The sequence below is a fragment of the Neovison vison genome, chromosome 11 (assembly GCF_020171115.1).
Source record: "Neovison vison isolate M4711 chromosome 11, ASM_NN_V1, whole genome shotgun sequence".
Taxonomy (NCBI): domain Eukaryota; kingdom Metazoa; phylum Chordata; class Mammalia; order Carnivora; family Mustelidae; genus Neogale; species Neogale vison.
Window position 1 is genome coordinate 27663906 of NC_058101.1, and position 26927 is coordinate 27690832.

Genomic DNA, 26927 nt, shown 5'->3' on the forward strand with positions numbered 1-26927 from the left:
CCTCTTTATCTGCATCTCCCAGGACTCAGATTTAAGACAGTTTTTTGTTTAAAATCTAGTTTAACCTTCCACTCGATGAACGTAGTATTCTAAGTGTTCCTAGAGTACTTTATCCTTCTACTGAAGATTTAATTTTTTTTTTGAAGATTTTATTTATTTGACAGACAGAGATCACAAGTAGGCAGAGAGGCAGGCAGAGAGAGAGGAGGAAGCAGGCTCCCCGCAGAGCAGAGAGCCCGATGCAGGGCTTGATCCCAGGACGCTGGGATCATGACCTGAGCCGAAGGCAGAGGCTTTAACCCACTGAGCCACTCAGGTGCCCCCTGAAGATTTAATTTTAACACAGCACACCTCGGTAGTTTTTCTGCTTTCACTTGCCACGAGATCTTATTTTAACCTGAGAATTGAGCATGCACTGAAATGGCCATCCAGGAGATGACAAGATTCTGCTGTGGTTCTTTCTTTCATTTGATCTCAAGATTTAATGACCTTAGTTAGCCTTCTTGGAGCATCTTTCCACGGCGCCCGTTTCATCAGTAGAAATAGTTTCCCATCCCTCACTATCCTGAACGGGGAAAAGCCTATGTAAATCCTTCTAACAGTTCTTAAAGCATTTTACCTGTCTGGTTTGCACTGGTAGATGGCAGTGATCGTGCCTCTACCCTTTTCATAATGCCCAGAGTCTTGTTAGCCCTTTCGGGATAAGTGTGGATGGTCATCGGTGCAAAGCAGTGGCTGCCATGATCCCTGATTCTGCTCCTGGGCTGCTTCTCAGGGCTGCCACACAGAAAGCAGAAGAGTCCAGCTGAGTCAAAGAGCTCAAGAAATTGGTGGGGATGGGGGATGTCAGCCGGGACTTGTGGAGAGCGTGCCCACAGCTCAGTCGCCTTGTCCTTCACTTCCGTCTTCAGGTAGTCTTGTCATTAGGACCTGCTAATTATAACTCCTTTGCTGAAAATGGTCTGTTCTAAATCAAAATACAGCCTGTAAACCTCCTCAGTGCAGCTTCCACTTTTACTGCTTCCAGGGTAAGATGAGCAGAGTGTTTGTTAGGGATTGTATGGGGAAGGCTATCAGTAGAAACGTTGCCCACTTTGAAATTTGAAGGTCCTGCTCCTTCCTTTCTCTGGGACCAATTGCGGTGATCTTTAAATGTTTTTTAGCTCCCTGGCTCTTCTCATCGTTTTCTTCCTTTACACCCACTTCTGACCCGTCCCCTTTACCCACCTTGAGTGTCCACATTCACTTTGTCCCTTACGCATCTTCATAAATGGCCTTCAGATGCCATTAGTGTGAGTTTCTTCTCTGTAAAGTTACTGAAGACTTCCTCACTGCTAACCCTAATCATCAGCTTTTGGTCTTCAGTCTGTTGGCTACTTTGCCAAGCAATTGATGTTAGTCACCTTACATTTCTTTAAATCCTGAGTTCTCATGATTTCTAGAAATTTAATGTTTCCTGGCTTTCCTTCTGCTGTGAGATGTTCCTTTTCTGTCACTTTTGATGGATTCTTTTCTTCTATCTTAAATATTCGTGTTCCCAGGCCACCTCCTCAAGAGACCCTGTCTCTGTGAGGGAGGTCACTGCCATCGCTGGGCGCGCACCCTCCCCCCCCACCCCCGCCCCGCCGCTCCTACACATACCACCGCCACCTCCCCTGGTCAGGATCTCTTCATTCAGCTACTTTCAGAGCTCCAGGTCTTTCATTTCATACCAGAGGTAATTACAAATCAAAGGAAACAGAAATGATGCCGGTTGTTCCCTCTTTTGGCTTGTTTTTAATTGCAGAGATAAGCCAGAGAATTCAGACCGCTCACCCTGCCGGGAGGCAAGTCATGCTGCACTATCTCTTACCCTGGATGAACAACATTGAGTTGGTCGATCTGAAACCTCTGCCCACAGCAAGGCGACATGATGAAGATGAGGAAGATGACTCCTTAAAAGACCGAGAGCTCATGGTGACCAGCAGGCGCTGGTTGCGAGGAGAAGGCTGGGGCTCTCCACAAGCCACTGCGATGGTTTTGAACAATCTAATGTACATGACAGCAAAGGTAAAGTGGGGTTGGTGTTCACAGTTGCTGTGCAGAACTTTTTTTTTTGGTTTGTCCATTTTTTAAAAACTTTTTTCGTATTAACATATAATGTATTCTTTGCCCCAGGGGTACAGGTCTGTGAATCATCAGGCTTACAAACATTTCATAGCACTCACCATAGCACATACCTTCCCCGATGTCCATAACCCAGCCACCCTATTCCTCTCCTCCCCAGTCCCCAGCAACCCCCAGTTTGTTTCATGAGATTAAGAGTCTCTTATGGTTTGTCTCCCTCCCGATCCAATCTTGTTTCATTATTTCCTCTCTGCCCCCAACAGCCCCACTCCCTGCCTTTGAAATTCCTCAGAGATCATATGATAATTGTCTTTCTCTGATTGACTTACTTTGCTTAGCATAATACCCTCTAGTTCCATCCACGTCATTGCAAATGACAAGATTTCAGGGACGGGGGGTTGATGGGTACATAATATTCCATTGTGTATATATACCACATCTTCTTTATCCATTCATCTGTTGATGGACATCTAGACTCTTCCCATAGTTTGGCTATTGTGGACATTGCTGCTATAAACATTGGGGTGCAGGTGCCCCTTCGGATCACTACATTTGTATCTTTAGGGTAAATACCCAGTATGCTGCACAGAACTATTAAGAGGAATCATAAAGGGTAGAAATAGATGAAGAGATCAGATCATCCTGTGATAACCAAACAGATAATGGTCTGAAAAGAACCAAATTCCTTCCCTTAAAACACTTGTCATTGGATACAGGATATGGTCTTGAAGGGAGGAGAGAAAATCATATATGATTAATGATGGTTATGTTCAGATTTAAAGAAATGTTTATTCCTCTAGAGGATGGAAAAGAGTAAAGCTGTCTCTAAAAACACGATTTTCTAATATTTCACGGTGTGACAAAGTTGGGTACTGAATACACAGTCATCACTGAAATGTGTGGTGTGTGTCCTACATCTAGTACGGTGACGAGCTGGCCTGGTCAGAGGTGGAGAATGTGTGGACCACGCTTGCAGACGGCTGGCCAAAAAACCTGAAAATCATTTTGCACTTTCTGATCAGTATTTGTGGAGTGAATAGTGAACCAAGCCTCTTGCCTTACGTATGTATTCAGGTTCATTATTTTATTATTATTATTATTATTATTTGTGTGTGGCTTAGATTATTTTTTCTTTTTCTTTTTTTTTTTTTTAACTTTGACAGACAGAGATCACAAGTAGGCCTGGGGCAGGCAGGCAGAGGTAGGGGGGAAGCAGGCTCCCACCAAGCAGAGAGTCTGATGTGGGCCTCGATCCCAGGATGCTGGGATCATGACCTGAGCCAAAGGCAGAAGCTTTAACCCATTGAGCCACCCAGGCACCCCTATTACCATTTTGTTAAAGTAATACATACCTGGTTTCTTGTAGTACCAGAATGTGGGCAGCAGGAGAGCAGTGGAAGCAAAGGCCCAGAGTAGGGACCCCACCTGGAAATCAGCACATGCCTTTGTCTATTGCTTCATTCAACCGCTGTCGTCTGGCCTTGACTACAAGCCAGTTGCTTTTCTAGATTCTGAACATTTCAGTCCAATGGGTGATGGAGATTTTATTCTTCGAACCTCCGCCTAATGTATTTAATGAGTAAACCAGTAAGTTAATACAGTGCAGTCTTGATCAGGGCTACAGAGGAAAATTGCAGGGTACTGAGCGTGAATAACCGAGAAACCGTAGCTCTCTGGGATGAGTAGAGATGATCCCCGAGGGGAAGTCATCTAGAAGTGAGACCAAAAAAACTGAGAATGTTCATGCTTTCTGCTAGGCAGGAGCTGGATAGGAGATCAGTATGGTGAGTGAGAGCTCAGTGCTTGTGGAATGGTGCCGACGGCTTCCAGAAGCCGGGGGGAGCATAGGAAGAGGTATGCAGTGAAGACTGGCACAGTCTTTACCTTCTAGAGGGGAAAGCGTTGCTTACATCTGCTCAAGTGGAGAGTAACACGAGAATGTGAAACATGAAGGTTCAACTGGAGGCCCACAGGCGGACCAGTGCACACGTGTGTCAGTGGGGGGAGTCTTCTTGAGCTGCTTTTTCTCCCTCTCCCTCTGTCCCTCCCCACTCTCTCTAAAAATCAATCATCAGTCTTAAAAAAAAAAAATAAGACTTGACCTGGGGTCACGTAAAGCACAGTTGCCCAGTTGTCTGTGGGCTGGTGAATCACCAGGGTATCTGGTTCTGGCTGCGGGGGGTGAGGGTGGGGCCCGAGATCCTGTATTTCTAGCAGCTCCCTCTCCCCTACACCCCCCATGATGATGCCTGTGCTGGCAAGACCACATTTTTTAAGCTGCAAAAATTGAAGTACAAAGAAAAAAAGAAGCTGATTAGTTAGTATTGTAACATATTCATTAATACATATTACCGAGACAGAATGCATACTGCTGAAAATTTTTTTCCACTTATTTAACTCATACTATGTACTAGGCATGTGTAAAGTGCATTCTTAAATTTACTTAATCCTAACAACTCTATGAAGTAGGTGTCGTTGTCCCCATTCTGCAGGAGAGAAAACCGAGAGTAACTGTGCGGTCACATAGCTACCAAGTGTCTACACCCCAGTCCACGCTGTGTGGTCTGGGTTCTAGTTCAGCTCCAGTTCTTTGCTTGTAATACTACTCTGCACCTGCTGGTATTATTACAATTGCAAAATACGGAGTCTTAGTAGGGGAAGCAGAATAAAAAATCCTGTGTTTGAAGTCTAAAGGGAATGTTGGGATGCTATTATTAATTGAAATCTCTCCATTAAAAAGACACTGATTTATAGGAAAGCAGTTAACTTTTGCTTTTCTAAAAAAAAAAAAAAAAAGAATAGTAAGGAGGTAGATAATGTGGAAACCGTTAAGCAGTGAAGTTATCCCGATTAAATCTAACACTGAGGGCCAGGGAACACCGTCTTTATAAAGCCAACTAAAGTCTTACTGCCAATCAATGTTCAGATTTAAGTTGGGCTTATTTAAATACCATTTCAAATGGATCTTACCTGATAAAATCTGCTTTGAGACCCAATTAATGAAAGAAAAATTGTCCTTTTTCTCTTCTGAACCGTTTTCTCTTGTGACAGGTGAAGAAAGTTATTGTCTATTTAGGTAGAGACAAAACCATGCAATTGCTGGAAGAGCTGGTGAGTGAGCTCCAGCTGACCGACCCCGTCAGCTCGGGAGTCACTCACATGGATAACCCCCCCTACTACCGCATCACTTCCAGCTGCAAAATCCCTTCCGTCACCTCAGGTAAGAAGTCCCTTAAAACCGACCCCTTGGTCTCCGAAGAGAAGCTTTACCTAACTGTTCAGCTCAGCGGGCCTTTGCTTTCAACAGCGTCAGGAAACCCAAAAGCCATCGTGAGTCCCGTGTGGGGACCGACTTGACAGGACTTCGTAAACCTCACAGAAGTGAAGTTGGACCGCGAAAGGGTTCTTAGTATTATAGAGGGAAACAGACTTACACATACGTGTGTGGAAGTGGAATATAGATTTATATACCCTCATACTACAAGCATTTTTAAAATAAGTATAATTAATATCTTAAATATAGAAAAGGCTTACTTATTGACCTACTCTGTAATTTCGTATTATAATTATTTGGGCATATATGATACCTAATGTCCAGTCATGTGAGTGTTATATGTATATACAGATATAATCACAGTAATATTTTCAGTTGCAGAAACTACATCCCTGAGGGAAGAACTGCCTCTGAAAATCAGTGTAATATCAGGACTATTTTAGATTATATTTCCGTGAAGTTCTTTGTCACTCAGTTTCTATGAAATGTTTCTGGCATGTTAATAACATCTGTGTAATTAGAAATATTTCATAATTTATTTCTTGTCATCTATTTTCATCTCTTCGCTCCTTTTGTTCTGCTTTCTAAGGGATTTCTGATAACACTTCCTTGAGTTTTTCATATCTGTCAGAATGTTAATTCCAAAGAGTTTATTTTTTAATGAATTTTTTTAGGAGCACCTTATTCATGCTTCATGGTTGGACTGTCATCTATAATTAATTTTCTTCTCCCTGCAGAAGAGCCTGTTTTCTCTATATTGCTCTGTTTTTATTTGTCTTGGTAAAAGCTTTCCTCAAAAGCCTACCAATTTGAGATCTGTATTTTTTGATAAAGAGTAGAATATTAAAAAGTTGATTGGATATTTTGTGGGTCTATATGGAGCTAGTTGAATTTGTCATTTGTTGTGTGATGATTTCACTGATCAAAGTGTCTATAGGTCTCTTCTCTTGGACTAATCCAGTTACCCAGACAAAACTCTACTAGTCATCTACCAAAAGTAGAGTGTGTAGGGCTGTGTGTATGTACATATACATAGAATCCATAGATAGACATACACGTACATACAATGTTGTCTTCATGCCTTCTGGTAGCCCAGTGGGGTGAGAAGCTTTCAAGGGGATACCATCTCAAGTTTTCGTAGGTGTATTTTCCCTCAATCCCCCTATTCTCAATGAAGTTCTTCCTCTTTCAGCTGTAAATAATGTGCTCTAGTCCAGAAATCTTTGATTTACTGTTATCAGAAAAGAATCCTGGGGGCACCTGGCTGGCTCAGTTGGAAGAACATGCAACTCTTGATCTCAGGGTCTTGAATTCGAGGCCCATGTTGGGTATAGAAATAGAAATTACTTAAATGAGTAAAGTTGAAAAAAAAAAAAGATTTCTGGAAGTGGAGGGGCATAGATCTTGGGGACCAACTTCTTCTGAAATAGATTTTCAACCAAGCCCGCTATTTTAGTAACATTTCTAACCTCTACACCCAGAGATACTCAGTGCTGCTAATGCCTGAGTCTTGGGGAGGTTCAGCAATAAAGATATGGACGCTTCTTGGTTTCCCCCACTACCAGCTTAGGATTCAGCCTTCTCAAAGCTGACTTGCTTCTTGTCCCTTTGTTTTCAAGCTTCTAAACTTTGGTTGCTGTTGTCTCCTTTCCCTCTTGGTCATTATGAGTACATTTCTTTTGAGAAATCACCTTGCTCTCATTTTAGTGGAGTTTTAACATCTGTAATTTTGAAATCTTTTGTTCTTACTGAGTTATCCCAGGCTTTAAGCTCACAGATAATGTTTCATTTCTGATTGCAGGAACTACTTCCAGTAGCAATACAATGGTAGCTCCCATAGATGGCAATCCTGATAATAAGCCCATAAAAGAAAGTATTGAAGAGAGGTAAGTACTTCTCTGTTCTTCATTAGCCTTTCAGGTTGACAGATACTGTTAGCACCAGAATAAATAATGATTTCTGCTTTGCAATGTATGTTTCATTGAATGTATATTTCAGAATTCTAGTGAAGAAATATATTTCCATTTTGGAAATTTTCCACCATGACTGTTTCATCATCAGAATGCTGATGTGCTAGATTCTTTTATGTGCTCTAATGGATGAGTAGATCATGTCCAGTCTTTTTGTGTTGTCTGCATTTTTAGAGCTTTCTAAATGGCTGTATACTCTGTTTTTGATAAGCTGGGTTTCACCAGAACATTATTACCACAACAGTTTAAGAAAAGTCTTCAGGTAGAAATAATTGACTTAAAAGCTTAAGCTTGGGGGGCGCCTGGGTGGCTCAGTGGGTTAAGCTGCTGCCTTCGGCTCAGGTCATGATCTCAGGGTCCTGGGATCGAGTCCCGCATCGGGCTCTCTGCTCTGCAGGGAGCCTGCTTCCTCCTCTCTCTCTCTCTGCCTGCCTCTCTGTCTACTTGTAATCTCTCTCTGTCAAATAAATAAATAAAATCTTTAAAAAAAAAAAAAAAAGCTTAAGCTTGGGATGCCTGGGTGGCTCATGGGTTTGTGTTGGCCCTATCTCGGTTAAGCGTCTGCCTTCCGCTTAGGTCTTGATCCCGGAGTCCTGGGATCGAGCCCCTCATTGGGCTCCCTGCTCGGCGGGGAGCCTGCTTCTCCCTCTCCTTCCGCCTGCAGCTCTGCTACTTGTGATCTCTCTCTCTCTTGCTGGCAAGTAAATAAACAAAATATTTTTAAAAAAATAATAATAATAATTAAAAAGCTTAAGCTTTTGAACTATATGGTGGAAATTAGGATATATCCTAGGAAGCTTCTGTCAGTATTTTATGTACTGTGTTCTGTTTTAAACATAGGAAGTGAAAGTACAAATACCATTTTACCATGAATTGTGACTAACTGCCACCATCCTTCCCATAGCTATGTGCACCTTGACATCTACAGTGGACTAAGCAGTCACTTAAATCGTCAGCATCACAGACTAGAATCTCGATACAGTAGCAGCTCGGGAGGATCTTATGAAGAAGAAAAAAGTAATAAATTCCACATGTTTTTTTAATGACTATAATGGCAAGGTGTATTATTATGTTGATGCCAGTGAATATATTTTTCTGATAAATTGTTTTTAAGAGGAGTATTTAAGTGCCACTGGTGGTGTTCCAGCATAATCCGAAATGTCCTGATTTTAAGCAGCAGCACGAATGGGGGAAATTTTTTTTCAAAGCACAGGTTCCCTTATAGATAAATCAAAAGGAACATAAGAATTGGTTCTCGAGAAGCACCGTAGACACTGGCTACAGCCTGCTTTTTCTACCAGGTTTGCTCTTTCTCTGTGGATTCACATTTTACTGGAAAATTCGCCCTTGCAGTCACAAAGTGCATGTCCACGGAAGTCTCCCTCTTAACCCTGGGGGAGAGTGGAATAGAGGCGCCAGCCTTCAGACTGGGAAGGGACCCTGAAGATGATCTGGTCCAATCTCCTCACTTTGCACATGATGGAACTGAGGTCCAGAGAGGTTAAGTGACTTACCCATGTCACACAGAATTCACATTTCCTGATGTCATTTTTTCACTGCACCCTAAGCCCCGTTGCGGTAAAGCAGATTTCCTTTTACATCGGTTTGTGTTGGCCCTATCTCAGGAAATTTAGAACAGAGTAACTTACCAGAAGGCCCTTGCTATAAGGCAGCTTCACCTCTGATGGGGTTCATGGCTTGGACATCGATTATGGAGTCTAACAGAGTGCGAATGTAGTTTTGCTTTGCTGTAAACGATGGAACCTAAACTGATAGTTCTTTCTGTACCTGATTTGCTTAACTGACAATAGTTGTGCTCAGGTCTTCCTAGCAAACCTATGTCAAAAAAGAGTGGGAAGTTATTTTCTTATCACTTTCCAATGCTATAAATAGATGGTGTCTTACTAGAGTTTGCTTATGTTGGCAGAAAATAGATGGTGTAGAAAATGAGATCATTTTATTTTGATAGGTGATTCAATGCCACTTTATTCTAATTGGCGACTGAAAGTGATGGAGCATAATCAAGGAGAGCCACTACCCTTCCCACCAGCTGGAGGCTGCTGGTCACCACTGGTGGATTACTTGCCTGAAACGTCATCACCTGGATTACCTCTTCACAGGTGGACCACAGCGTCATTGCTATTTCATATGAGCCAAATCGCTGCTTAACACTTTCAGCTTTCTTTTTGCTATCTGACAACACGGCATAAGAGCAATTTCTTTCTTTTGATACTGCAACAGATGAGATCCATGTGTTTAGAGTTCAAGAAATCTACAGACTCAGAATTCTGTTTACAATTAATAGTATTAAATCTACTTCTGCCGCTGCTTTTCTGGGTGTCTGGCATAGTTACTTGACCTTTCTGGGACCCAGTTACTACATCTGAAAAATATTCTATGGCACTAGGCACTATTATTTTGAATTGTGTTAAAACTGAATTCTACTTAGCGAAATCACAATAGAACAGTTACCGCATTCTCTCAAAATTTATTAATGTATCAGACACATACTGAACACCTACTATGTGGCAAGCAGTGTGCTAGGTGTCAGGGTTGAAGATGAAGAAATTATGGCCCTTGACTTTGGGGATCCCTTAGCAGGTAATGTTTTATTCTAAAACTATCACTTAATGGTTTCTTCAGCTATATTTCCTTTCATCTTTTTTTCTTGAGAAGTTGTATTTTTCCATAAAATACATTATTAAAAAAGTCTTCAAGTAACTGGCGTAAGATTTTCTCCAAGTTCACTCGGATAGAACATTAATAGCACTCTCATTTGTCACAGGTGTAACATAGCCGTGATCCTTTTGACTGATCTGATCATTGATCACAGTGTGAAGGTGGAATGGGGAAGCTACCTCCATCTTCTTCTTCATGCAATTTTTATAGGTAATAAATACTGCTTCTAACTCAATGTCACATTATATTTCTACAATAATTTAAAGACAGTCTTGTTTTTTGGTGTTTCTGCTGTCGTTCTGTTGTCTGTCATTTCCATGATGCCTTTTATAGTGATTCTCATGGCCCAGTAGGGACTGAGTCCTCACCTCTCTCTTAACCACAAATAAATCTTCTGTCCTCATTTCCACTCCTGTCCTGCGGCCCCTCTCCTGCTCACACACAAACCCTCTAGCAGGAAAAATTCGGGAGCTATAGCAAGAGTAAAGTTAATTTACCTCTGGAACCGGAAACTTCCAGTGTAAATGGAAAATTAAAATGGGTTCTAAGTGTTTCCCAAAAGAATGGGATTTGGGGCAGCCTGATTATTGAAACTCCACTGGGCCCTCCGTCACAGACACATGGGGGCCATCCCGACCACAGTCCTTCTCATGCTCGTAGCATTGACTTCCTGAAGCAGGTCAAGGTAGCCATCTTCTCCACAGTTTTCCTGATATGCACACTTATATATGTATTCATTTCTTGGATAATCAAACATCTACTGATTTTCCATTATATGCTAGGCACAAAAAATGCTTGCCTTTATGAAATTCATTTACATACAGTGTTATGTAACAGTAATTTTTTCTTTTTAAGAGAGGAAGAGAAGGGGGGTTGGAGAAGGGCAAAGGGAGAGGGAGGAAGAGAGAATCCCAATCAGGCTCCACGCCCAGCGTAGAGCCTCATGTGGGACTCGATCTCACAACCCTGAGACCATGACCTGAGCCAAAATTAAAAGTTGGACATTCAGCCAAATGAGCTACCCAGGCACCCTCAGAGTAATAATAATCCCTAATAGATTGCTAAATTTTAGTCAGAAACGCATTGAAAACTTATCTTGATTCTCTCTGCTGCTCTAAGACAATAATAAAAATTCCAGACCAATAACTATTTTTGTGTCTTCTACATTGTCTTCTGCAAAACATGTTCTGTAATGTCCGCTTTTCTTTAAAATATGTGTTTGGAAGCAAGAGTAGTCATTATTTCTCTTTATTGATGATTATTTTCTCCTGTCCTTTCTAGGGTTTGACCACTGCCACCCTGAGGTGTATGAGCATTGTAAACGCCTGCTTCTGCACTTACTAATAGTAATGGGATCCAACAGTAACATCCGCACTGTTGCTTCTGTCCTTCTCAGGAACAAGGAGTTTAATGAGCCCAGGGTGCTTACAGTCAAACAGATCGCACACTCCGATTACACTTTCACAGGTATTTGCTCCGAAGGCCCAATTGACAGTGGATTCGCGCTTCATTAATTTGAAGTCTGCGGTGGAGAAAGTCAATGAAATCAAAGTTGAAGTACATTTTTTTAAGTGCAGTTTTATTAGTTTAAGGACCATTTACATTATTTATTCACAAGTAAAAGAAATAAGCATGGAGTATTTGAGTGCTTTGCCTTTTAAGGGTCTTCGTCATACAAACTTTTAAGTTCTCAATATACAAGTTGAAGATCAGTGAAAGAGCTTAGCTAATTGAGCACAGTTATGGAGAAGGCATTGAACTTGTATTAGATTCCTCCTACTCTCAAGATCTGAAAAATGGACAGAGGAAGGCATTTAAAGTTTTTTATTAACTTGATTATATTTACTGTATGTATGTATGTATTTTCTAAAAGATTTATTTATTTGAGAGTGAGAGAGCACATGTGAGTGGGAGCAGAGGGAGAGGGAAAGAGAATCTCAAGCAGACCCCTGGTGAGCACAGAGCCCAGCGCGGGGCTCGATCTCATGACCCTGAGATCATGAGTTGAGCTGAAGCCAAGAGTCAAGGACACTTAACTGACTGACCCACCCAGGTGCCCGTATATTTACTGTATTTAAAATGTTATGTGTTTTCAATTCAAGTAAGTTCCAAGTTATACATTTTGAATAATGAGGTCCAAATTATTGACTTTCATATAAAAGTTATTTCATTGTTGGTATGAATTTCTTTACTTTTCAATTTATCTTTTCTTCTCTCCTGATAGCCCTAACTTACTACATTAGTCTGTATCATCAAGTTAATAATAGATGATCTAGGAAGTGTTTTTAAAAAGTGAAGTAAAACTACCTTTTTTCACTAGTCCTATAATGTCAGATACAGAGTTAAAGTACTTTGTTAAAACCCTATTATTTACTTAAAACCGTGTAGTTAGTAAGGAAACAATTAGGAAGAATTTCACCTTTTAAAATGTGATTAGAAGATCAATAGAATAAAGCTTACACTTAACTCTTTTATGTTGAAGCATCTTTATTTAAAATTCCATAGATCGTTTTTGGTTTTTGTTTTTAAGACTCCTTTTGCCATCTTGTGAAAATTGGCATTAGTAACGGCTTGTAAAAGAATTTAATAATTGACATAATATAAATATTACAAAGTTTTGAAAATTATCTTTCTTCAAGTAAAATGAAGCGGGAAGTGTCAAATCAAATGCTGGGCTCAACGCATGTTGAGACAATGTGCCAGAACATTAGGAAAGTGCCACTTCCAGCTTCCCCCAGCAGAAGGCAGTAGAGGACTTCACAGTAAATCCAGATAGTTAAGTTTTGGGTTTGTTTTTTAAGATTTTATTTATTTATTTGACAAACAGAGAGAGAGATCACAAGTAGGCAGAGAGAAAGGACGAAGCTAGCTCCCACCAAGCAGACAGCCCAATGAGGGGCTCGATCCCAGGACCCTGGGATCATGATCTGATTCAAAGGCAGAGGCTTTAACCCACTGAGCCACCCAGGCGCCCCAGTCCAGATAGTTAAGTTTTAATAGGAGGCTGTGGAAAACAATGTTGGCCCCCAGACTATGTTTGGAATTTGGTGCTGATGAGGCTCACACGGGAGGAGTGCTGATTTGCACCAGCGGGTGCCAAGATTCCCACGTGGGTCCTGTATAACCTATGAGGAAGGAGGCTTTAACTGTAGATACTATGTGAGATCCTTTCCTGTCTGGTATTCATGCCATCTTTTCTCTTTCAGCGGGCGTTAGTGACTTTATACCTGATTACCAGCCCTCCCCCATGACTGACTCAGGGCTTAGCTCAAGTTCTACCTCTTCTAGTATCAGCCTAGGAAATAACAGCGCTGCCATTTCCCATCTGCACACCACTATCCTCAATGAGGTCGACATCTCAGTAGAGCAGGATGGAAAAGTCAAAACCCTCATGGAATTCATTACCTCAAGGTAACGTCACAGCTCTCGCCATTCCGGCAACTGGGCTGTGTTAAGTCGTTCATGAAATTTGTCAGCTATGGGGAGTCCTGTTTTTCACTGCTGGCGGGCCACTGATTTGGAATACACATGTCTATACTGTGTGACACTTGGAAAAGTTGATGCCTCCAAAGATGTCTTTTGTGTTCACATAGTTCTCCCTGAGGAGGACCTTAATCGAGTCTGGGTACCAAGTGGCCAAAGAGGAGGCAATATTATCAGAATACATATTCCACTTCCATTAGCTACACTGGCAGTCATCAGATTTTTACTTACGGCCTACTCTTTACAAGGCGCCATAAGTAGAGACACCGAGATGGGGACAAGGGGATTGGTGTTCCACAGCAAGAGAAAAATCACCAGGAGCATGAGAAATAAAATGTGTTTGGAAATGGTGAGTAAGCCAGTCTGACTGTAATGCTGAGGGAGAGGTTTCTAGACGAGAAAACTCTGTAGGCACGGGAGAATTCAGACTGGAGGGCCATGAGGCCTAGGCCACAGGCTACAGATCTCTCATCTTTCCAGAAAACAGAAATTATTGAAAAATCCTTGAGCTGTATGGGAAGGGGGTGGGAAGAATTAAATACGTTGAGAAGAATCCGTCTCAAGGCAATGAACAGGATAAATTAAAGGTTTTGGAAACTAGTGGCTAGTGACCTCCTAAGGTTTTCAGGGCCCTCTGGGCCTGAGGTAATGAGGAGTTTAACCCTTACTAATCAAGGCGCAGCCTTGAGAATGCAGATATTTTAAAGAATCAACAGGAAATCGTTCCATCGTAAACATTCCCTATATTTTTAGCTAGTAAATTATTTTCTTTGCATTACAATCTAAATACAGTGTAGCCTCTCCAAATTATGTTGTGACCTGTAACACAGAAACAGTAACCAGTACTTTTCTCCCTTGGCAGAATTCGTCATCTTTTCCTACCCTCTCCAGGAGAATTTAACTGTAATGACAGAGGCTGAAATTTCTTGTAACCCAGATCTTCCTCTACTTGAGAGAGACCATTACACATTCAAGTGCATAAATAATAGTGGACTGTGTGCATGCTATTCGATTTATTCCACTGGTGTCCTTTCTCATGGCAAAGGCACATTTTAGGTGACTAGGAGTGAAACTGTTAATGCCAGTTTAAAACCAAGGGAATTATGTCTGTTTTCTGTTTTCAGAAAAAGAGGGCCCCTTTGGAACCATGAGGATGTTTCTGCCAAGAATCCTAGCATAAAGAGTGCTGAGCAGTTAACTACATTTTTGAAACATGTGGTTTCTGTTTTTAAGCAGTCAAGTTCAGGTATCTTCTATTAAATATTTCAGATGATGCTGACTTTCAATGAGATATTTTAATGTGATGTGAAAATTTCTGATACTGCTTAGCAAAGAGTTGACAGTGGACATGTCTGCATTAAAAAGTTTTGGATGGGTTTTTCTTTCTTCTTTTTTTTTTTCTTAAGATTTCATTTATTTGAGAGAGGGAGAGAGAAAGGGAGCATGGGTAGAGGGAAGGCAGAGGCAGGGGTGGGGCTGGTGCTCGAGACTAGATCCCAGGACCCTGGGATCATGACCGGAGCAGAAGGCAGATAGATGCTTAACCGACTGAGCCACCCAGGCGCCCCTAGACATCTTTTTGAACTCGTTTTTTTTTTTTAACTCATTTGTGATAACAGATTTGTTTTGGTTCGAGAAAAACTTAGTCACTCCTTAAAAAATAACAAAGTCACTTGTGACATTCTGGGGTGGTTCTTTTCATATGTGATGACAAAGTCACAGTGCGGTGACATATTAGGAAACAGTTACGTGACGGGAGCCTAGGCAGAGGTGACAAACTCAAATTCTGTTTTAATCTGTAACAGTCTTCTATGATCTAAACTTGACCTTTGAAAATCAGAGTAAAAATGTATCTGTTTAAAGCACTGGTTCTCAACTAGGGGTGATTGTTGACCCTCGGACATCCGGCAATGTCCGGAGCCATTTTTGTCACAATAGCGGGGGCAAGGGACCACCGGTCACTCTTGATGTCCAGCTGGGCAGAGGCCAGACCACTGCCACAGAATTCTGCCGCACAGGTCCACCTCCACAACCGAGGCTTGTGCGGTCAAAACGGCAGCAGCGCAGAGGTTGAGAAACCCTGTTCTCCAAGAACACTGCCCTGGAGATGGGAGCGGAGAGTCCTCTAAAATGCACATGAGTGTAGTACAAAGACAAGGCACTGACTTCTAAAATCTGAGTGCCTGCCCGGTTTGCCAGGCGGTGTGCTGGGTGCTGGGTTTAGCAAGGTTCACGTCTGGTGATGACCCTGCCTTCCAAGCAGCGGGAGGCACTCACTGGTATCCTTTGTCTCCGCAGAAGGACTGCACTTGGAACATCACCTTAGTGAAGTTGCTTTGCAAACAGCACTTTCTTGTTCTTCTCGACACTATGCCGGGAGATCCTTCCAGATTTTCAGGGCCCTAAAGCAGCCTCTTTCTGCAACTACACTTTCTGACGTTCTCTCCAGACTCGTAGAAACTGTAGGGGACCCAGGGGAAGATGCGCAGGTATTGCTTTAAATTCTTTCCACGCCATTGAGCTACTCACTGTTAAGGTCTCAGTTGCTGAGTACAGAGCATAGCAGGTCTGACGGTTATGTAGAATTTGTGTCAGATGCTCACAAGCAGGCAAAGAATTATGAAACAGAGTTTTGTAAATGATATTTAGTAACATACTAACTGAATCAAATATCTAGTGCCTATTAGAGAAAGCTTTACATTTACACACGCACACACGCACATTTGGATATTATTTTGGGATGACCACAAGGTAAAAGAGATGGGAAATTAAATTTAAATGGAGAGTGCTGAGTTTTTAAGTGAAATAATGCAATTGAGAACGTACGCCTACATAGAGTAGAGATTTTATTTACACTATTCTAGATACTGGGGATACAGTAGTGAACAAGGGAAAGTTCCTGGCATTTTAGAGCTCACATTCTACTGGGAAAATAAGGCTCTAATCCACCAAGAATATGTAACACGATACTATTTAGTAATTAATGCTTTGAAAACAATAAGGTAGAGTAACAGGTTAAAGAGTGGCAGGGAAGAGGGAGTTGTTTGTATATATGATCATCTGTAAAAAGTGAGGCCTGAGAAATAGGACTAACAAGTGCAAAGGCCCTGAGGCAGAAGCAGTAGGCCTTTCTTTGAAGAACATGAAGCAAACAAGTATGGTTAGCATATTGGATGGGGTAGTCTAGCGTCAGGAGTTGACATGGGCAGGTCCAGACTGTGTGAGGTCTAGTAGACCCTGGTGTGAGGTGGGCTTTTAGTTTGAGTTGATGACAAACAATGCTTCTAGGCTTTGAGAGGAAAGTGATGGATATAATTTGCTATTTAGAAAACTTCAGAGACCAGGTAGAGAGTCCTTAGGAGGGCAGTAGGACTCAGCTAAGGTGCTTATTGTAAAAGTCCACACTGAAAGGGGAGCAGTTTAGATTAAGGGAAGCTGTGGAGGTATAGAGAGGGGTTCAGATTTCGGATATATTTTATAAGTAATATTTTCATGACTTGCTGATAGGTTCAATTTACATGTGAGATAAAGAAACAAAAGTGACTCCGATTTTTGGCCTGAGCAATTTTGGGTGAATTGTGCCATTATAACCATTAGTTTGATGAGTTTTCATCAGTTAGCAAGATCATGTTGCTCAAGAGTTTAATCATTTTGTAATATTAGTGTTGAGTTCGTTCTAATTTTAAATCTCATCGGGAAGTCTGTTAGGATATTTTTTCTTCCAAAGCATAATTAATGAAAATCTGCCCTTTTTTTGCCCCCTAGGGATTTGTGATTGAGCTGCTTCTTACGTTGGAATCTGCAATTGATACTTTGGCTGAAACCATGAAACATTATGATCTTCTTTCTGCCCTTTCTCAGTAAGAATTTAAGCCAGACAAACTGTAGATTTGTAGTTAGAACTCCAATAGCTAAATATGTGCATAACTGTGACATTATATTATTATTATATTGGTGGTGAGAATAATACCAAACAACTCAGATGAATTACCAGTGGGAATGAGAGCCTCCGTCAGGGAGGCCGTGTGCAAAGTCTTACAGAGCTGTAAGTGGCAGGGTGTTCTTCTGAGGCCCTGGTCAGAGATCTTTCTGCTGCACGACGGGGCATCAGCGTCACTGCCCAGCTCTGTTCCTGCCACACCCAACGTCCCCCTGCCCACTGCGTCCCACTGCGTCGCACGCAGCAGGCCAGCCCCCTCCTGGCTCACAGCAGCCGCAGAATGTTCCTCTCCCCCTTTCTCTTCCTCGCAAATCCAAATTGGCTTATCCTTCAAGACCCATCTCACCACCTAGCCAAGCATTTCGAACTCCCCGAGGGTGGTGTGAATTATTCCATTTTGGGGGTTCCCGTGGGGTTTTCTTCAGAGTTTGATAACAGTAATTAACAAGCTATAAATGTTTACATCTCCCCGTCTCCCAACAGACTTCAGTATTCCTAGCACTTTGCATGCTGCTGGCACCTATAAGCAGCATTCTCTCATTATTTTTATGAAATCAGTGATAATTGGATGTGAGGGAAAAGGAGAGATCAAAAATAAATTTTTGAGCTTGATTTTTTGGGGGAAAGAGTGTGCATTGACAGAAATGAGGACATGGGAACCATCAGTCTGGGGTTAAGACAAATGAGGTCTGCTTCGGACTAAATCCTAGAGCTGAAAGTTGCCAGTGATTATTGTGGCAGAATTTTTACTTCAAATCAAACGTCATCCAGCTCACGGGACACAGTTAGCCACGGCAGGAAAGATACTGTTGTACATTTCGCTTTCATATGGAGGAAAGAACCGAAATTTGAATAAGCCAAGTCAGATACACTCTAACATAACTTTTCCTGATTAACAGTGCTTTTTCAGTGTTTTCAAGAGTAAAATTGAGCTAGCACAACAAGTGATGGTACATGGCATTTATCTTTTCTTTCTTTTTATTTTTTGGTCCAGAACCTCATACCATGACCCTATACTGGGAAACAAGTATGCAGCTAACAGGAAAAGCACTGGACAGCTCAATCTAAGCACAAGCCCCATTAATAGTAGCAGTTACTTGGGATACAACAGCAATGCAAGAAGTAACTCTCTGAGACTAAGTTTCATCGGTGACCGAAGAGGTGACCGGCGGCGGAGTAACACACTGGATATAATGGACGGACGGATAAACCATAGCAATAGTTTAGCAAGGACTAGAAGCCTCTCCTCTCTGAGAGAGAAGGGAATGTATGACGTGCAGTCCACTACTGAGCCTACCAACTTGATGGCCACCATATTTTGGATAGCAGCATCGTTACTAGAATCCGATTATGAGTACGAGTACCTCCTAGCGCTCAGGCTTCTGAACAAACTGCTTATCCACTTGCCTTTGGATAAATCGGAGAGTCGAGAGAAGATTGAAAATGTACAAAGCAAATTGAAATGGAATAACTTTCCAGGCCTTCAGCAGCTCTTCCTTAAGGGTTTTACCTCAGTCTCTACACAAGAGATGACCGTGAACCTCCTCAGTAAACTCATCGCTGTCTCCAAACTCACGCTGGTGGATCCTTCCCAGCTGTCAGGTGATGTTCATAGAATTGCACCAGCTCTCTGCTTTTGAATGGAGTGAAGTGTAGACTAATGTGTTTTGAAGTCTACTAATTTCCGCTTTTCCACACAGAGTCACGGGTTGATTTGTTTGCTTGTTTGTTTGAGTACATGAGATAGCTTCAGTTCCTTGGTAAAAGCAAAACGGAAAAAAAAACCAAAAAAGATTGTAGAAGGTCAGGTGTTTGAAGAAATAAAAAGAAAATGGTTTCCGTGAACCACAAAGAAAATACCTTTGGTTTTTAAAGTCATGTGCAATAAAATTGGTTATTGTTTGCTTTTTTTTTTTTTTTTTGATAGGCTTTCCTCTTAACATCCTTTGCTTATTGCCTCACTTAATCCAGCATTTTGACAGCCCAACTCAGTTTTGCAAAGAAACAGCTAGTCGAATAGCCAAGGTAAGCAAATGTTATGCTGACAGATAACGCTAAAGGGAAATTTTTCTGGAGTTTATCTTAAAGGGGGGGAATCTCTTAAGTCTTTCTACTGTCACTTCCTCTGTGAATTTCACGTCTAAATTTTTATTCTTTTCATGCATCTCAAGGCGTTTTACAGTAATGATGTAAGCTACCACTCTTCAAATCACAGTGAATAAAATTATTTGTTTAGCCTATTGCTCCTCTGAGTCGAGTCTTTTTCTGCTCCATTTCCCTACTTTATCTTCTACCTCTCTGTCAGTCTCCAGTTCATTCATTTGTTTTACCAGATACTTGCTGAGCACTGGGTTGGGTGCCAGAAATGCAGTGATAATCAAAGGAGACAGAATACTTGCCCCTGTGGGTCTTAGAGTAGGGGTGTAAGCAAGTAAGTAGGCAGTCCCCTAGAGTCTGGTAAGTGTGCAATGAAAGGACAGGTCTCCAGGGGCACAGAGAGCAAAAGTCTGCCTAGACAATGAAGGCTGAATAGGATAAATCAAAATAAGATCCCTGGATGAGAAACAAGGAGCAGGGTGAGGTTAGGCTTCCAGGCAGGAGAAATTGCATGTGCAAAGGCCCTGAGAAGAAGAGGGAATAATACGCTCTGTGACTCCAAAAGTTCTCTCTCCCCTTACTTTTGCCCTTTTCCTTTTAACATTCTCTTCACCTCTCTTTGTTGGCTTCATTCTGTTCCTTATTTTCTTTCCTTCGAAGGTTTCTGAAACAGGAATGTACCGATTTTTAAATCATCCGTTAACATTTGTTTGAAAGTGTTAGAGCTCTGGGCGCCTGGGTGGCTCAGTGGGTTAAGCCGCTGCCTTCGGCTCAGGTCATGATCTCAGGGTCCCGGGATCGAGTCCCGCATCGGGCTCTCTGCTCAGCAGGGGGCCTGCTTCCTCCTCTCTCTCTCTGTCTGCCTGCCTCTCTGCCTACTTGTGATCTCTCTCTGTCAAATAAATAAATTTTTTTAAAAAGTGTTAGAGCTCTTAATTATAATTTTAAAGAAGAGTAGGATTTTTATTCTTTTTGATAATTTCAAGAACAATAAAGAATGTTGCCTTCTGCTTAAACTTAATTTTCTTTCTTCTTCCTTTTTTTTTTCTGTCAATTATTGAGTCTTGGAAGAAGGGCTTTACAGACTGAAAATATAAACAGTCATGAGAAGGCATTCTCTAAATTTACAAGCTTGTATGTATAATAGGAAATCAGCTGAGGTGGGGGAGATGTGAATAAGAGCAGAAAGAAGATAACCTAGCTAAAGCGGGGGGAGAAAAATCAGAGAAATTTGCAACAAAAGGGAATAAGCAAGTGAAATTCTCTGAACAAGCTTTTTTATATAAGCAAATCTTTAAATAGCTACAGGTCATTTAACAAATAGCACAACAGTAGATAGAAAAGGCAAGTATGCAGAAAGAGAGCACCCGCCTCTCCAGGGCCCGGATCCTAGCACGGGCAAGTGCAAAGTCATTTCTGAGCCTCCCTGGCCCCATGAATCCCGTTAACAGCCACACACACAGAATCCTTTTTGTTAATTTGAGAGATACTTGTTAATAAATGACAAGGTAATATTTAATAAAGTATGCTTTTGAATCCCTCTCTGATTAAATTGCTAAATTAATAAATTAGATATGGAGAGATCTTTAACATAACTGTTTGAAAAGCATGCATTTAAAAAGAAGAGCCATTGGGGTCCTGGGTGGCTCAGTGGGTTCAAGCCTCTGCCTTTGGCTCGGGTCATGATCCCAGGGTCCTGGGATCGAGCCCCGCACCAGGTTCTCTGCTCAGCAGGGAGCCTGCTTCCCCAGCCCCCCTCTCTCTGCCTGCCTCTCTGCCTACTTGTGATCTCTGTTAAATAAATAAATAAATAAATAATCTTTTTGATAAATAAATAAATAAATAGAAGAGCCATTACTGTAGTTAGTGGAAACATATCTTAATTTTGAAAATGATTGCCTAATAAAGCCCCAGCAACATACATTTGCATTAATGAGGTCTGAAAGTGATACAAAATAATTAAAATATTGTTCACTTTACTATTCTAATGACCTGTCATTAAAAGAATGTCATAAACAAGTTCTTTTTTTTTTTTTTTTTTTTTTTGGTGAGAGGTCAGAAAGAACATATAAAGGGGAAAAAAGTAAATTGGCTTACTTGGGGATTTCAAAACATAAAAAGCACCAGTCCTTTAATGAGGGAAGTAGGAGCATTTAGAATGGCAGGGGATGCTGTTGGAGACCCTCCTTCCGAATGCTGGCCCAAGCCAGGAGCGCAGTCTGGGCTGACCTAAAGGCTGTGGAAGCACAGGAAACTCCCAGATACCTTTCTGTTTTTAAGAAACCAAACACAGCTTTCTATGAGTCATAAATTGTTTTTAAGTCTGTTTTCTTCCTATTGAGTGGGACACAAAGGTTCCCTCTGTCTGCTTTCAGCAACCTGCAGGATATGAATTAAATTGATTCCTTAATTATCCTCTCACTTAAAACTGTTGAAAATCATTTTCTGCCATTATTTGCTTCCTCATTATGCAAATATCCCTGGTTCTGTTTGTGCCTGTGGAGAGCACAGAACTTCAAAGTGAGGCAACACTTAGGACAAATATTGTCCTTTTAAGCTACTCATTATAGTAAAAATAGTATGCTAAAAATGTTTGCTTATAAGACATACTCTTTTGGGGTCATACTTTAACCCGGTCATTCAAAAATTCCAAAATTAAATCTAAGCCATTGAATTTACAATTATACAGCATCTATTCCTAACAATTTCTCCCTTTTCAGCAACAGATTTTTTTAAAAATCATGCTTTAAAAAAAATATTTTTTAAGGACAGAAGAGTTCTTTAAGAATGACTTATTTTTCAGGAAAGAATGCTTTAATATTTTAAAGAACTTACTTTAAAATAGTAAGATGATTCCTAAAAAGATAATAAGTTGTAAAATTTTTAAATTAAGTGATTATTAAAAATAGTATGATTATTGGATTTTGAAATACAAATGAACATCAAGGAAATTTTTTTTCTGCCTACCCCGTCTGTCTTATGGGTAAAAGGGTAATGCATGAAACTAGCTTCTTTTAACAAACTTATAAAATAACTTCCAAGATACTGCTATCTTGCGGACTTAGGAGTCCGCAGTCTCGCATGCCTTCCTGTTTCAGGCCTATCCAGTGATAACATCCACATGATGAGTCTGAGTAATAGTTAACGTTCATCTGAAAGTTGAAAAGTACATATATTTTAAAAGGCAATATTCTGCAGTTGACCTTGAACAACACAGTGGTTGGGGCACCAACCCCCTGCACTGCTGAAAATTGCAAAAGACTTTTTACTGTCCGCAAAAGTAATTGCTAATGTCCTGTTGACTGTAAGCCGTACTGATAATGTAAACAGGTCATTTAACACATATTTTGTACACTACCTGTATCATATACTATATTCTTAGAATAAAGTAAGCTAGAGCACAGAAAATGTTACTACAAAATTCTTAAGAGAAAATACCTGTACAGTCCTATCCTGTATTTATCAAAAAGAATCTGCATATAAGTGGACCCGCACTCCCTCTGCCCCTCCGTTGTTCAGGGGTCAAGGGTACTTGATTGAGGTTCTGTAATACTGGATCAGACAAACTCTAGGAAGTCCGCACATTTTGAAATGGGCTTAACTTATTGGCCAAGGACCTTAAGAGTTTGTGGAGGTTTCCAGAAGAGGGATCTGATGTCCGTCCTGCAGGTTCTCATCCACGGGGTCCTGCAGGATGGCCTGGAGAGGCAGCACTCAGGGTTTTATCAGAGCCCCAAGGAAGTCCTTTGAATAGGTCACACATGTGAGCGCCTCTGCAGTTGACTGTCCTACTCAGAGAAGCAGGGGAACTTGAGACAAAAGCGTTTCTGCTCTGGCTCAGCGTCTCTGAACCCCGTGGAGCCTGCCTGTTGCGTTAATGTGCACTGAACCAACCACGTAGGGATTTTACAAAACAAAACTCTTTACAAGACAGCTGCTAACGATATGTACCATTTCCAAAACCATGTATGGGTTTTGCCAGAGGCAGCTTTACAAAGCATCAGACTGACAAAAACAGAAGTCCTACTATTTAACCCCCATGGGAGTTCTCAACATCATAATCATCTTTCCATGTTACCCATTACGTTACTCTCTCAAGAATGCCTCTTGCTATTTTTCTCTCTTTTCTACTGTATTAAAATAAAATGCATTAAAGCTTCAACATCTATCTCTAAATTATTGAATAAAAACGTTTAGTATAAAATAAAGTTTGAACTTTGAATTGGCTTTCTTTTAGGTGAGTGAAATTTTTTCCTTTGTTTTTTTAGGTGTGTGCAGAAGAAAAATGCCCAGCGCTTGTCAACCTGGCTCACATGATGAGCTTGTACAGTGCGCACACCTATTCTAGGGACTGCTCCAACTGGATCAACGTCGTATGTAGATATCTGCATGACTCCTTCTCAGATACTACGTTCAATCTTGTGACTTACCTTGCAGAGGTAAATTTACCAAAAGGAAAAAAAAGTCCTTTTTAACTCTTCAGTGGGAAATTTTTCAAGTAGACTTAGTTCTAGAAGCAGTACTGATACTAATGAATCTTGAAATTGTCTTTGAAAGTGAATATAGATAACATCCTTTTTGAAAGGAAGATACGGGTAGTTCCTTTTCAAGTAGAAAGAAAGTATAAAGTATACTGTCAAGTATAAGGGCTTTTTTTTTTTTTCATTTTCATTTTCAGTGTGTATTTTCTCACTCACTGTCCTTAGGTGACATAAAACTCAAAAAAATGTACATTTCACCTTTATTTCAAATTGAAAATGGGTTTTCAGTGGTCTTGATCCTAGAGAATGGTTATAATTTTTGCTTCTAAAAAAATTAGTTCTTGACTTTGAAATCCCATTCTAGAATAATACAGCATGCAAAGGCTTTTTCTCCTGGCTAAGTTCTTATTTTAATGATACTTTTGCTTCCTGTTCTAAAATGTGATTTGGGTGGCTAAAGATGGAATTATAAAAACACTAGCCCTACAACAACATAGAAAGTACATATTTATTTGTTGAGGAACTATCATACCTAAAAAAGTAAATTATTGTTAGATATCCACAAAGAATCTCAAAAAGTCCTAGTTACTAAAAATGCTTGTCCGCTTATAATAGAGATACCTTCCTTTTTAAAACTTGACCTCTAGGGTGCCTGGGTGGCTCAGTGGGTTAAGCCTCTGCCGTCAGCTCAGGTCATGATCTCAGGGTCCTGGGATCAAGTCCCAAATCAGGCTCTCTGCTCAGCAGGGAGCCTGCTTCCCCCCACCCTGCTGCCTGCCTCTCTGCCTACTTGTGATCTCTGTCAAATAAACAAATAAAATCTTTAAAAAAACAAAACAAAACAAAAAAACTTGACCTCTAAAAATTAAATGTAAAACACTGTATCAGCTTAAAAGAAATTATTCCTAACTCAGTAAACATTTTAAATATTTGTTCATAACACTGTTAAGCCTGGCTGTGTCACGGATATTGACTTTAATAGCATGCTTTAGGACTGGTGTGCATTTTTAAGGTGTTGCTTTTGATAGGTTTGCTACCATCAACCTTAGATTTAGGAGAGATTATGATGGGGCAGGGGTACCGGGCTGGCTCAGTCAGGGGAGCATGCAACTCCTGATCTTGGGGCTGTGAGTTCAAGCCCTGCATTGGGGGGTGTAGAGAGTACTTTTTAAAAAGAAAAAATCTTAAACAGCAAAACAGAGAGCTGACAATGGGAACTATCTGTGTAGCAGCTTCTTAACCTGAATAAATGCAAGTCTCTAGCTAGGTTTATCTTATACCTATACCTTTAGGACAAGAGCCAACATAAAACCAAGGCTAACTTCTACAGCCTGTTCCTCCATTGGCTTTGAAGTCAACTCCTTAGATCAGCTTCACATTGGTGTCACCATCAAGCTCACCACTAAGGTAGCCCTAGTTCTCCCATCCTGGGGTCATGGAGTCTGGAACTGGGACAGGACAGCCTGTGTGTACCACATATGTGACTGGTTTTCACTCTGTAGAGAGAATGCTTTGCCCTAGATGTTACCCTCAGTAATGTAAGTTATCCTTGTTTTATTATCATTATTAATTCGGAAATTATTACTGACAACAGTACTGAAACCAGTTACATAAACAATATGAAGTTTAGATAGTATGACTGCTTTTTCTTCTTTTTTAAGATTTTATTTATTTGAGAGAGAGCATGAGTGGGGGTGAGTGGTGAAGGGCAGAGGTAGAGGGAGAAGCTGACTCCCCAGCAGAGCAGTGAGCCCAACATGGGGCTCGATCCCAGGACCCTGAATTCATGACCTGAGTCAAAGGCAGAAACTTAACCAACTGAGCCACCCAGGAATCACATGATTATTATTTTTTTTAAAGTCTTATGGACATTGAGGAAGGTATGTGCTATGGTGAGTGCTGTGAATTGTGTAAACCTGGTGATTCACATACCTGTACCCCTGGGGCTAATAATATATGTTAATTTAAAAATTAATAATTAAAAAAAATCATGGTTAATCAGAGGTTAAGAAACTTGTCCAAGATCACATAGCTGATAGGTGCCTGGTATGAATGGTTTGGGGGTAGGTATTCTTTGGTGATGGTGGTATAATGATTTTTTTCTTAACCTAGAATAAATGGTGGTCAACTTAAATTAGTTAAGGAAATGAAAAAAAAAACTAAGATTAAAATGAAAAGTAATTATTGATCCTTTCTCAACCAAGGACAAGTAACAGTAATAGACATTATCTTTTACCTTTATTATATATTAGTTTGTAGATTTCTCATCTAACCATAAAATCATGGATTAAATCTATTATGTTTTCAACATCATAAATATAAATATTGAATTTTCCTTAACCTAATGAAAGTATTCTTTTTGATACTATTTTAGCTGTTAGAAAAAGGACTGTCCAGCATGCAGCAGTCGCTACTACAGATCATCTATAGTCTTTTGAGTCACATTGACCTCTCTGCTGCCCCAGTCAAGCAATTTAATCTGGAAATCATAAAGATTATTGGCAAATACGTACAGGTGAGTGAACACAACATTTATGTATAGAATCATTCATTGCAAAACAGTTTATAATCATAAAAAAACCCTTTAAAGGTCCCAGAGTAGAGAAGTAGGTTAGTCCGGAAGTCAGGTTTCCAGGAATATTTACAACATGGAAAAGATGTTCTTGGTGTAAGTGACAACAAGCAAAATCTGAATGGTAGGGTTGGCAGGACTCCTAATTTTGCTGAATCATTGTATCTGTGGATGTATATTTCAGTAATGACCAGAAAGAATGTACACAGATGGCAGCTCTTGTCACCTCTGGACAGTACACTTGTGACTCTTTTGGGCCTTCCTGCTACTCACCAGGTTTTACATAGTTAACAAATGCTACTTTCAGAAACAGAAGAGCTCTTCA

General features: G+C 40.7%; 1 protein-coding gene across 8 annotated transcripts in view; it reads left to right on the forward strand.

The window, feature by feature from the left end:
• Window positions 1–26927, forward strand: part of FRYL (FRY like transcription coactivator) — a 260634-nt gene that overhangs the window by 193991 nt on the left and 39716 nt on the right. For all 8 annotated transcript variants that reach the window (XM_044225780.1, XM_044225783.1, XM_044225781.1 and 5 more), the window contains 16 exons: window positions 1787–2049; window positions 3028–3168; window positions 5158–5326; window positions 7182–7266; window positions 8255–8367; window positions 9320–9470; window positions 10136–10239; window positions 11311–11496; window positions 13236–13440; window positions 14637–14758; window positions 15811–16001; window positions 17278–17372; window positions 18447–19054; window positions 19380–19477; window positions 23818–23988; window positions 26405–26545. In XM_044225780.1, the coding sequence (XP_044081715.1) occupies window positions 1787–2049; window positions 3028–3168; window positions 5158–5326; window positions 7182–7266; window positions 8255–8367; window positions 9320–9470; window positions 10136–10239; window positions 11311–11496; window positions 13236–13440; window positions 14637–14758; window positions 15811–16001; window positions 17278–17372; window positions 18447–19054; window positions 19380–19477; window positions 23818–23988; window positions 26405–26545 (2843 nt within the window). The remainder of the gene's footprint in view (window positions 1–1786; window positions 2050–3027; window positions 3169–5157; window positions 5327–7181; window positions 7267–8254; window positions 8368–9319; window positions 9471–10135; window positions 10240–11310; window positions 11497–13235; window positions 13441–14636; window positions 14759–15810; window positions 16002–17277; window positions 17373–18446; window positions 19055–19379; window positions 19478–23817; window positions 23989–26404; window positions 26546–26927) is intronic.